We start from the raw sequence: 13,026 nt of genomic DNA on the forward strand, positions 1-13,026 counted from the left end.
TGCCTGAACCGAGATCCATGTGCTATTCCTTTCGACGCCGCCTGCAGAAGTTGAAAGGATAAGAGGAGGAGTGGTAACCTCTTGTACGCAAAGAATGCCGAGGCCCGTGAGAGCATAAGGAGCATATTGGAGGATATTAGGAGTCGCATCATGGAGCCGATGGTGGACGACTTGCCAGGTGCTCAGACTCCACAAGGATCATCAGACATTCACAAGGTCACTTTGTCAGTAATGGCTCATATCACCTTCTTGCTCGAAAATTACTCTCCGGTGGATCCAATTGTATCTGAAGCAGCTATCCTTCGTAAGTATGTGCTGCCTCACATAAATACTGGGTACATTCCACCTTTGGATAGCATGATCATAGAGATGGCGTGTTGTTTACAAGAAAGAATTTCCCTCATCTCAAAAACATTTCTAGATCAAAGCCTTAAATTCTTATTTTTGCTCAACAACTTCAACTTCATACGCCATAGTCTCTATAACAACACCGCTGGGTTTTCTTTTCTACAAGTCCATGTCGCTTCACTCGTTGAGAAAGTCGAGCACTATTTAGAGAGCTATCTACAGGTATCTTGGGCACCAGTGTTGTCATGCTTGTTCAGTCCTACAACTCTTTGCTTTGGGAAAAACTACTCTCTGCTGCCCAAGTTTGAGTTTGAGTTTCAAAAGATGTACACCACTCAAAAGCTATGGAAAGTCCCAGATCCTGAGATGAGAAAAAGACTGCGCAAAGCTATAACTGAGAAAATCATTTCAGGATATACAAAATACACAGTGGATAACAATGTTATCACCCTATGATCCACTACCCACAACCTGGAAGAGATGTTGCAAGAGTTGTTTGAAGGATGATGAACAGAGTGCACCACCAATGCAAGGAGGTCAGCTTAGCAGGTTTCATTTGTGTGGATTTTGAATGAAATGCTAGCTGTCGTATCAAATGACTTGGCTTCTGAAGCTATATATGAAGTAGACCAAAAGGGGAATGATGGTCAAACTTTACTTCACTATTTATATATTCTTTTACATTTTTTAAATAACTGTGGAACAACACATAGGACTGTCTCTACCTCCTGCCTTGTAGGTTTATACCATCACCAGTGGTATATATTTAATTAGACACTCTTCTTGAAATCAAAGCCTCTTATGAATTGTTAAGTCTCAACTGTCATTTCTCCAAAGGAATTCGTAATGAGGTCTCACTCTATTCGTGATGAGGTATACAACTTCCTATGATTTAATTCCTCGTAGAAGCGGTTAGCCTTAGCAAATATCTTTGCCTCATATTAGAGACAAAGAAGTAGATTTCTACAACACAGTGGCGGATCTGCCACTGGGGGGCTGGGGGGCCACCCCCTACCGCGGGCGCGCCCATGGAGCAGCAGCGCAGCACAACGCCTGCACCAGCAAGCATCAGCACAGCACGGTAGCAGCTAGCGCCCAGCGCCCAACACAACAGCTTGTTCAGCCCCCCCTAGGATTTTGTCCTGGATCCACCACTGGTACAACATGATCATGGAGATGATGGCTTGTCTCAAACAAAAGCTTTTCAATATATCAAAATCAGTCATAGATTAGTCCATATATTAAAATAGTTATAATATCTAAAAAATGGACGTTATTATGGAAGACTTATTCAAGACATTATTCTCATCTCATATTTATATCTCCAAATTAAATGTTTTAAGAGCAACTCCAATGGGTTGTTTGGATCTTCGTTTATTCTGAAAGCTAGAACTCCGTAAACTCGTTTTTGCCTAACTGCCTCTAAAACTTTGTTTGTATGGAGCAACGAATTTCAATGCAATTAAAACCAGGTTTCCATAAAACCCAGAAAGTGCGTTTTAGCCAAATCGACTTCTTGTCGTTTTTAATAAAACAAACTTTAGTGAATGTTGATGGTCATCAATGATGTTTAGTGACCATCAACATCCACCCTGTGCGCCGCCAGCAGGAGTGCCATAGGAGTAGGAGGGCTCTGGGGGAGCAGGTCCAGCCACCAAAGCAGTGGACGGAGGGCCATCTTTGGATTGCATCTCAATCTCCTCCAGGTAAAGGTCGTTGCCGACAGTGGCGAAGGAAGGGAAGGTCTCGGTGCACTTGATGAAGGTGGCCATAAAGAGAAAAAATATATATAGACTACAACGTATCTATTATATATGTCTATTATGTTAGAAAATAAATAAAAAGAAAACATACAATTTAATATAAGTAATTCATTATTAGTCATATGTACTCACTCCATTCGAAATTATAAGACGTTTTGAGTTTTCTAAATACATAACTTTTGCTATACACTTAGATGTATTGTCTAGATACATAATAAAAATAATATATCTAGAAAAACTAAAATATCTTATAATTTGGAATAAATAGATTATTAATCAGTACCTAATACTTATATCTTCTAAAATTTTAGTCCGTGCGAGGGCACATATTGCTGTACTAGTGATGTTTAATGAGTGTGATGATCTTGTAATGGTACCTGCCATATATCTGTGTTTGCGGTGTAAGATGGCAAATTCCACCTATGTACAGGGATGCAAGGCTGGTACGTGCAGATCTCGGCTGTTCCACATATTTATTTTAAAAAAATGAGAGAGATACAAGTTGCCACATGAAGTTTTACAGTGCTTTAGATTTTCAACTTCTTCACATACAGCTTTAGAAGCCTCTCATCTCTAAGTACAGCTGTAGTATCTGTTCGGATATAGACACACACCACCACACACACGCACACCTCACACACACACGGTATACAAACAAACCTACAACTATACTTAGACAACGAACGCAGCTGAGAGATACTCGAAGATCACCAGACTCCGAGGGTGACGGACACGTCACTTCCATTGTGACACATCTGCGCGAGAGGCAACCGAAATTATTAACTCATTTGAAGCAACGACAAAAAATTTCGTCCGATAACCAACACAAATGGAAACTTGTGATGACGTGCTTGCCTTCTGTGTAGAGTACTCTGTTCATCATCCTTCGAATAACTCTTGCAGCATCACTTGCAGCTTTAGGGGACTGAAATCTGGGGTGATAACTTTGTTATCCTCGATGTATGTTGCATAGTCTGGAATGATTTTGTCGGTGATAGCTTTGCGCAGCTTCATCCTCAGCACTGGATGTGGGACCTTCCACTGCTTTTGTGTGGTGTAAATTTTCTGAAATTCGTACTCGAACTTGGACAGTGGGGATGAGTAGTAGTTTCTCCCCAAGCACACAGGTGTACAAGTAGAATCGAACAAGCATGACAACACTGGGGCCCAAGATACGTCTATATATCTCTCCATATGGGCCTCAAGTTTGCAAGTGAGGGCAGCCATGTGGACTTTGGCAGAGGGGAAAAAAGGGTACTTGAGTTCAGTCAGCATGAAGTATGAGTTGTTGAGTAAGAACAAGGACTTGAGCTCTTCATCTGAGAATTGTTCTGATTTGTTGATGAGCTTTTCTTCTAGACAAGACGCAATCTCTATGATCATGCTGATCAGAGGCGGCTCTGCTTGTCTACTAACTCGAGGCACATACCAACCAAGACTAGCTGATTCCGACACAATAGGAGTCAATCAGCCTGTTCGGTTGGCTTGTGCTTGTCGTAAACGATCGTAAATTTTCAGCCGGAACAGTATTTTTCTCTCACACCAAATCAGCCAGCTGTACTTCTTCACGAACCAGCAACGAACAAGCCCAGCCAAACGAACCGGCTGAATGACGAGTAGTGAAGCTTGAGGAACCTAATATACCTCGTTACACGCCGAGTGGCCTTGTGAACGTCCGATGATCCTTGTGTCGTCAGAGAAGTCGACAAGTGATGACCACCACCATCCTCCATTATCGACTCCAGGACACTAGTCCTAATGTGCTCCATTGTGTTCCATATGGCCTCACGCACCTTGCCCTCCTTTCCTGACAAGAGGCTGACTATCTCGCGCTGTATCCTTTGGATTTCTGCAGAGGGAGGCCAATGAAAGGACAACCGGATCTGGGTTAACGCCTTGGACAGAGCACCACGGACGACCAGCAGGGTACTGAGCTTCTCGTATGGTAGTGGTGGCGGCGGCGGCACCCCATCCACACCAAAAACCATGATAACCTCTATAGTGGTTGTAGTATCCGGAGCAACTACAAAGTCCACAAAAGCGAGCATTTTCAGCATGGTTATTTCGATAAACCGTGCAAACAGGAACTGGTCCGGAACACTAGCTTCGTCCCCGTTCTCACTCGCAGCCTCAGCAGGCTCTTTCTCGCAGATACTGGGTAAGCTCACGGAGCAGTGATGATCAAGACAGAGCGATGCAACCAGACGGATGGCCTCCGTGATCTGAGCGAGAGCACGGGTCCAGCTGCTGCAGGTATCCTGGAGTTCCCAAACAGATGCACCACCTGCGACGTGGATAATCCAGCCGACGCCGAGCTGATCCAACCACCTCTCCAGGACGCCGATGTCGCCGCTGTTGATGCTGCAGCTCGTGGACGGCGCACCAAAGAATTCCTGGACCAGGCTTTTGATGTGCTTTATCCGGACCTCCTTCGTCTCCGTCACCGTCTCCGCCTCCTCCTCCTCCTCTCCGTCAGAATCCAGGTCCAAGTGCATGGTCGCCGCCTCCATAGAGCCAGAGGACAGGCCAGAAGAGATAGAGGTTTCATAGGCGGTTGAGACTACGGTACCTGATGAGGGGCTGTCGATGGGATAGGAGCTGGATGCGTTCTGCTCGCGGTAGCTCCAAAACTCGAAGCCGCCATCGCTGCTGCCCGAGGCCTCCATGCTAAGCTACCAAGTTCCAAGAAGTGCCACTGGCAATCTGTCCCGATCCCGACACGGAGACCAGTAGTCTACGCAAGTCAACGGCTCTGGTTTCGGGAAGGAGGTTGGTGGGTGCGTGTGTGGAGGGGGAGGTCGAGTCTATGAGCAATCACGGTTCACGAGATGATTTGGCTAGCTGATGGCAACGTCATGTTATTCTCGCCCGCTTTTCCAGAGGGTCAAACATTTTTTCAACTATAACAAAATATATACAGGAGACTATTAATCTATACCTACCTAAAATTAAATAGCCATTTTTTTTTGGTCTGGCCCGTTCTTTTGTAGCCCAACAACTAGCAAGCCCATGATCCCACTCCATTGTGGTTTCCCCATCTGGCATCGTGTACTGGTTGGACTCCCATTGGGGAAGCAGGCCAAATAGCACATCGGACTTGGTACAGTAGACGCAGCAAAACAGCACGAAGCTTGGAGACGGGAGCCGCAGTGGTACCGCCGCCATCGGAGCTCACGGCAGGTCTCCAGCGTCGTCGGAGGCTCGGAGCACAAACACGGAGCGCCTGCGACTAGGAATGAAACCGGATACCATATTCCATATATTTTCTCGGATCCGGATCATTCGGATATTGACATCTATATCATATATATATATATATATATATATATATATATATATATATATATATATATATAGAACTACTATCCTGTAGCTGGCTACAGAATAACTTATTCTGTAGCCACTTTGAGTTATGATAATTACTATGTTAATTTACGAGATTATAGTAACTCCTTACTAAGTGGTTTAATATAACGTTATGGTAAATATCCCCATGTGTTATAGTAACCCAACTATCGTAAATATGTATTGACATTATAGTAAATTAGTATATAAAATTATAGTAAATAGAGGTGGCTACAGAATAACTTATTTTATAGCCGGCTACTGAATAGCCTCTCCCTATATATATATATATATATATATATATATATATATATATATATATATATATATATATATATATATATATATCAGAAATCTGATTTTTTAAGTATTCAGATTTGAATACGGTCGGATATTAAATGTTCGGATTCAGATACGGATGCCAAGAGCTCGGTTGTTGCTTGGCTATGTGTTGTGTGTGAAAATCGATCCGTCCCCTTAGCGGGGTGATGCGAGTTCTCTCTTGGATTGTAGTGGTTGTCGTATGCTTATGTCAGGATCTGCGTCCGAGGGCTGATGGCGGCGCCCACAACACTGTAAGACAAAAGTCAGTGCCTACAACACTGTTCAGGCTCTGTTATGCCTGGAAGGGCTTAAAGCGCCCGACCCGTCGTATCCTGACGGTACCTTCCTGCAGGCGTGGAGGGTATGGTCCTCGGTACTACGTTTGACTCGAATGTCCTGTCTTACCCTGTGCTCGTCATTATGAAGGAGCAGGGTGCAGTCGTCGGGCGAGGCGGAGCCAGCCCCAGAACGTCGGGCGAGGTGGAGCCTGCCCCGGGACGTCGGGCGAGGTAGAGCCAGCCCTTAGCCATCGGGCGGGGCAGAGCCAGCCCTCAGCCATCGGGCGAGGCGGAGCCTGCCCCGAGACATCGAGCGGGGCAAAGCTAGCCCTCAGCCGTTGGATGAGGCTGAGCCAGCCCTCAAACGTCGGGCGAGGCGGAGCCAGCCCTCAGACGCCGGGCGAGGCGAAGCTAGCCCTCAGCCATCGGGTGAGTTTATGTAGGTGAGGTTGGCTTCTGCTCGCTGATTACTTACATGTCCTTGATGTTGGGTGCTTGGTCACCATGCAGGTAGGAAGTTGGGATAGTATGCTGCTGCTAAGATGGATGGGTGGATTTGATTGAAGTTAAGACTTAAGTAGATTGGGCAATATGGCTGCTGTGAAGGCGCAACGAAGGTGTGGTTGATTTCCCTGGTGGGTTGTTGTGATGGAGGCTGAGGGTTTTCTCTGCTTTTTATCCTCTCCTGAGTTTCCTTCGCATCTGGGCAATCTCTGGTGATGTGTCCATTGTTTTCTCCATGAAAGAAACAATACTGCCTCTGCTGTCTTGGTTCTTGGTTTTTGTTCTAGTTCTTCCTTTGATTGTATTTCTTGCCTTCATACTGCTTATGTGATGGCTTGTTTTGTTCTGCCTCCGACATTTGCTGCCGCTGCTGGCTGCTTCCTTGCTGTCCTATGTTAAAAACTTGTTGACTAGAGGTCTGCTGAGGCTACAATTGGCCTTGGCTTCTGTTGCCCTTCTGAACATTCCTGACACTTGTTTGGTACCGCTTGTTCTGATTTTGCTCTTCCAGCCTTTTTCAGAGGACATTGTCTGACGTGCAGTACTTCTCAAACTCTGTATACAGTTCTTGTATAGTGCTTGGCTTTTCCCGAGATAGATGAGTCGCGAAGGCTTCGATGTGGAGGCCCTTGATTGCGGCCTCAATTGCCACATCCTCTGGGACATTTGGTGCCTTCGCTTTAAGCTGCACAAATCTCTGAAAATAATCCCTTAGCGCTTCACCTTGATTCTATCTGCACTGAAATAAATCCATTGATGTCAGAGATTTGATGGTGAACCCTTTGAAGTTAACGATGATCTTATCTTAGAGGTCTTCCCATGAATATACTAAGCTTGGCCTTAGCATTGAGTGTCATGCCAATGCGTCTCCTTCGGCTGCGATGACAAATGACTTGACCAAGACAGTGCCATTCCCTCCTGCAGAGGCTACGGCTGCCTCAAAACTCATGATGAACTGGTGGGGGTCTGATCTTTCGTTGAATTTGGGTAGGGTAATGAGCTTGTAAGATGGTGGCCAAGGTGAGGTTTGGATTCCCTCGGAGAGTGGGGATCTTGAATCTATAGTTCTATGAGATGGCGATGAGTTGAACGGTGTGCCGAAGGTTGGCTGGGTGGCCGTACCTGACGAAGGGTTAGGCTGGCTTTGATCTGCTAACTGGAGCTAGTTGGAAATGTTAGACTGGGGCTGGCTTGGTTGCATACTCTGAATCTCCGCCTGCAGGACGACCAACTGTTGCCTAATCTCCACTGCCTGCAATGATGTCTATGCTGCCCTCTGATTTGCGGCGAAGGTTGCTACCAGCCAATCTCTTTCTTGTTGTCTACTCTGCAGTTGGGCTTGCAATTGTTGGAGTACCTGCTCTGGGGTGGGATCTGAGCTTGTTGATCTTCGGCTGCCAGAGCCTGATCTTCGACCGCGGGTTCTTCCACAACTTGGTCTTCTGGGGCACTGGCGTAAGCGCTACGGGTATTACGCCTGGGTCACCCCCTTGTCGAAGGCTCCGCAGGTGTTCTGGTGGGGGCTGCTCTTTTTCTCGGCATCGTGGGTTTTGCTTGGCCAACACGCGGTGGGCGCCAATGTTGGAAAGTAGCGTTATCCAGCAGGTGATACGGAGAGAGCCTTCGCTCGGCCAGATGCCTCGGGAGAAGGTTAAGAGAGTGATAGGTGGGTCCTGGCACAATTAGGGTTCTATAAATGCACTCACCAACCTCTCAAACAAGCTTATGCTCTCCCTTTTTATAGGGTGCTATTCACCACTTTTCCTTTTTATATCTTTGTCCTACAACTGCTATGGTACATTCCTTGAATATCCTCTTGTTAGTGCAGGTGGCCCGGTGCAAACTAGACCTTCCCTTTTTTGCACCGCCTTGTCTCCTTGGGGCTGAATTGCCGGCACAAAGAAAAGCCCATTCCTGGCCCGAGGTCGCCACCACGCCATGAACCCTCCTGCTGTGGTGGAGCCAACTTCCACCACCGCCCATGGCACTGCGGCCTCCGCCTTTGCCAAGCGACCTTCGCTTGTGGTACCGCGGCCTCCGCCTTCACCAGGCGACCTTCGCTCGCCTTCGCCGGGCTCCTCAGGCCTTCGCCTCATGCTGTAATTAGGGTGGAGGCCTTCTCATAACTTTCTGGCACATCACACAAAAAACCGGTTCGCTTGTTAATCTCCGTTGTCTCCAGACTCTATGGCCTCCGCGGCCCGTGGTTATTCCCCAACAATATTATTTTATATATCATAGTGTGCTTAAAATTAAATTACCAAAACTAATATGACATATTGTTTCAATTAAATATATAACCTTATTTAAAATAACAACTTATCAAATTGATTATCATGTAGTACTATTTATATAATTGATGTTAGTTATTGCTATGTGGTTTGTCGATTAACATTTTTCCATGCTTCATAAGCTATTGAAATAAATATTTATTCTGATGTATATATGTTTTGGTATACAAGGTGGAACATAGCATTATGGTTATTTAATTTTATAGTTGCAGAAGTTTCTAATTTAGAAATATATATGTCTCGTACTTTTTGTATATAGATTTATTTTGAAAAAATAGCATATATTAGTATTCACATATACATTTGAGAGATATTTTTGTTTATTTTTATATTGATCGAGGTAGATACAAATATAAGGGTAATACTTTATCTTATATTTCTTAACGACATAATATGGATTATCTACGGAAGCGCACGGTTCCCTTTCCAATTCGAATCGCTTCAATTCAATTCCGTGCACAAGCTAAGGTCGTCGATCAACAGCACGGCGGCTAGCTTCACTCATTACATTTTCCTGCCACCCTCCTCCATGTTTGGTCGGTGGTGCCAATGTCAAGCGTCTGCCCCGCCACAGTCATAAAGATGCCTCCGATTGGTTCGACGACGTCCTGGTCCCGCGCCGGCCAAGCAAGCTTTTGCACTCAGAGTCAGGTAAACATGCACGAAAAGAGTGTACATACGTACGTGATTCCTAAAAAAAAGAAAGAAGAAGAAGAAGAAGAAGAAGAACCTCAAGTGGGGACGGCGCTTTTCACACCGCCCGGTCTGTGCTCAAACCGCCCACGCACCTGGACAGCTAGCTTATGCATGGACAGCCGTGCAATTTCGGTAGATGTTGCTCTTTCGGTTTCCTAGAGGCGACTCGTCCAGTAGACCACCACCAAATAAGACACAGTTGGACGTTTACGTATGGATACGTGACGTGATTCAGGGGTAGGAAGTGGACAGTCCCTGCCTAATTTTTCCAACTTCAAAACAGTGTTTTTAATAATAATTGTGGCTATAGTATTTAGTGGAGAGATCTGATCAACTGCTATAGTAGGTCTACTATTTAGTACAATGGTGTTGTAGCGGTAACCTCTGGCCTAAGGTGCTATATATAGCTCTGTAGCCCGCTATTTAAAACATTGAGTCAAAGCAAGCAAGGAATAATCCATTCCCTACGAATAAGATAATACCATAGTTTCCACGATCCTTGGTACAAACCTGGCAGTCCAACTTTATCTTGTTAGGGGGTGTTTGGTTCCATGGACTAAATTTTAGTCCATATCACATTGGACGTTCGGATGCTATTTAGGAGAACTAAATATGAGTTAATTATAAAACTAATTACATAGATGGAGACTAATTTACAAGACGAATTTATTAAGCCTAATTAATCCACCATTAGCATATATTTACTGTAGCACCACATTGTCAAATCATGGACTAATTAGGCTTAAAAAAATCCGTCTCGCAAATTAGCCACAATCTGTGCAATTAGTTATTTTTTTTATCTATATTTAATACTTCATGCATGTGTCTAAATATCCGATGTGACAGGGACTAAAATTTTCCTGTAGTAACCAAACATGGCCTTAGTGGATCGGTGTCGGTGGATCCTGTGCTGTCCTGCTGCTACTACTACGGGTTGATCAAAGTGTACGTTTTGAGTGAAGCGATTCCTTTCTTCCAAACGATGAGACAGAATACGATTCCTTTTGAATGTGATCCCTACAAATATTTCCTCCAATCCAAAGGGGGCCTGCCTGCATGCCAATAGGTGTTTCATTGCTAGCTATCTGCAGATCGCAAGTTGCTAGCTAGCTAGGTGTAGCTAACTTAGAACCATGGACGCCATGGGGAGGGATGGAGGCCGTGGGCCTTGGAGCTACCGCCGCTGGCAGACCGTTAGTAGCTCATCATCAGGTACCATAGTCTCGGCTGGCTACACTACATCTAGCGGCTCACCACAGTCGTCCTCTGTCTCTATGGAGGCAACGGCCATGCACTTTGACTGCTTGCAGCTAAAAATCCTCAGTGACCAGGAAGTGTCCTGGGGAAGAGAATTGGCCAAGGAGGATCAGATGAAGCGCATTATCAAAAGCCTGGCCCAGGAGTTCTTCCCTGCATCGTCGTCGGCGGCGGCGGCGAATTGCAGCGTCCTGGAGAGGTGGACCAGGTGGTGGTTCACCGAGCTGGGCATCGGCTGGGTCCTCCACGTCGCCGATGGTACATCTCAAGGGATACTCCAGCATGCTTTCGATGATGCACGGTGCTGGAGCAGGGCTCTCGCCGAAATCATGGAAACCGTCCGTTCCACGGACTCCGTCATCGGCCTGCCCTGTATCTGTGAGGAAGAACAACAGCCCATGGCGGCTGAGAATTCTTCTTCTTTTCCAGATCAGTTTCAGTTCGCGCGGTTTGTCCAAGAAACCCTGTTCAAAATGCTCACTTTTGTTGATGTCATAGTTGCTCTGGATCCTAATACTATCACCTGTGACATTTTTATTGCCAATGGGGTGCTGGCATTGTTCCAGAAAATCAGTGACCTGGTGCGTGTGCGTGCTGCTCTATCTTATGCCTTATCCCAGATTGATGCGTTATTCCTTTGGACGCCCTCTGTAGAAGTTAGAAGGATACGGGGTGAGATACTCAACTTCTTGCGATCAAAGGATGTCAAGGCGCTAGAGGGCATATGGAGCACATTGGAGGAGATTTGGACCCGTATCTTGGAGCTGATAGATGACTCATCGTCGGCGTCTGCTCAAACTTCACAAGGATCATCGGACATCCACAAGCTCACCTGGTCGGTAATGGACCATATCACCTTCCTGCTGGATAATTACTCCATAGTGGCTCCGATAGTATTGGAAGCAGCTAGGCTTGGTAAGTATGTGCCTCGGAATGGAGACCTACCTCCTTTTGACAGCATGATCATGGAGATGATGTCTTGCCTAGAAAAAATGCTTGTCAACATGTCGGAATCATTTCCAGATCTAAGCCGTAGGCTCCTATTCTTGCTCAACAATTCATATTTCATATTGGAGAGGCTCCAGGATGCTCCTCATCTTCACATGCAATTCCCTGTTAGAGACCTAACCAGTAAAGTCGATGGCTACATGGACAAATATCTACAAGTATCTTGGGCACCGGTGTTATCATGCTTGTTCAATACTACACCTCTTTTCTTATTCGGAAAATACTACCCGTCGCTGGCACTGCATACGTTTGAGTCTGAGTTTCAGAAGACATACACCACTCAAAAGCTGTGCAAGGTCCCAGATCCTAAGCTAAGGAAAATGCTTCGCAAAGATATCACCGAGAAAATCATTCCAAGCTATACCAAATACATAGAGGATAACAAAGTTAAGACCGTACAGTTCGGTCCCCAATACTTGGAAGAGATGCTGCAAGAGCTGTTCGAAGGATGATGAACAGAGTGCAACCAACACAAAAGACAAGTCCCCACAGGAATCCTTTTTATTGTGTGTTGGTTCCATATGAAGGCCTCGTTCGACTTACCCCGTATTCAGCTTGTTCGACTTGTTTTTCAGCCGGAACAATATTTTTCTCTCACAACAATTTAGCCAGAACAGTGTTTTTCAACTAGTTTCAGCAAGGAAGCATTATCAACTTCTCTTTGATATAGTGATATATTTTTATCTCATTTTTAGAATAAATATGGAACAACACAAAGCTGTATGTACCTTCTACCTTGTAGGCTTTGTACTAGCATCATTGATATTTATATGCTCTTCTTCAATCAAAGCCTCTTGAATTGTCATTTCTGCAGCACATGAATTCGTGTGCATTAACTGAAAACATTGTTTCTGTCATTCTGAAGCTATATTGGAACAATTGAGATATTCTACAAGTACAATATAACTAAAGTATCAGAACAACTAAAATACATTATCACAACAACCCCAAGGTAACGTTGAACCTAACTGCCCCTTTTTCTATCTGATATCCGACGGCTACCCATCCTCCGCTTCACCTCCCGGGGGTGAGTGTACGTGCGTGGTGAGCATCTGCGTCTGTGCTTGTGTAATTCAAAAAAAAAATCAAAACAAATGAGATGCACTACTATTCAGTAATAGAAAAACAATTGAGATACATTACCAAAAAAATAAGATTGTTGTCTAAACTATTGAAATACACTGTCATATTATTAAAATTGACATTTATTAC

General features: G+C 45.0%; 1 protein-coding gene across 1 annotated transcript; it reads left to right on the forward strand.

The window, feature by feature from the left end:
* The first annotated feature begins 10,838 nt into the window (after positions 1–10,838).
* Positions 10,839–12,266, forward strand: LOC136526575 (uncharacterized). The gene has a single exon (XM_066519203.1). It carries the CDS (start codon positions 10,839–10,841, stop codon positions 12,264–12,266), a length of 1,428 nt encoding a protein of 475 aa, XP_066375300.1.
* Positions 12,267–13,026: the final 760 nt, after the last annotated feature.

This window comes from Miscanthus floridulus, chromosome 19 (genome assembly GCF_019320115.1).
Source record: "Miscanthus floridulus cultivar M001 chromosome 19, ASM1932011v1, whole genome shotgun sequence".
Lineage (NCBI taxonomy): Eukaryota > Viridiplantae > Streptophyta > Magnoliopsida > Poales > Poaceae > Miscanthus > Miscanthus floridulus.

Excerpts from the sequence above, each read along its gene's own strand:
- LOC136526575 (XM_066519203.1), top strand. The coding sequence starts at position 10,839 with ATGCACTTTGACTGCTTGCAGCTAAAAATCCTCAGTGACCAGGAAGTG.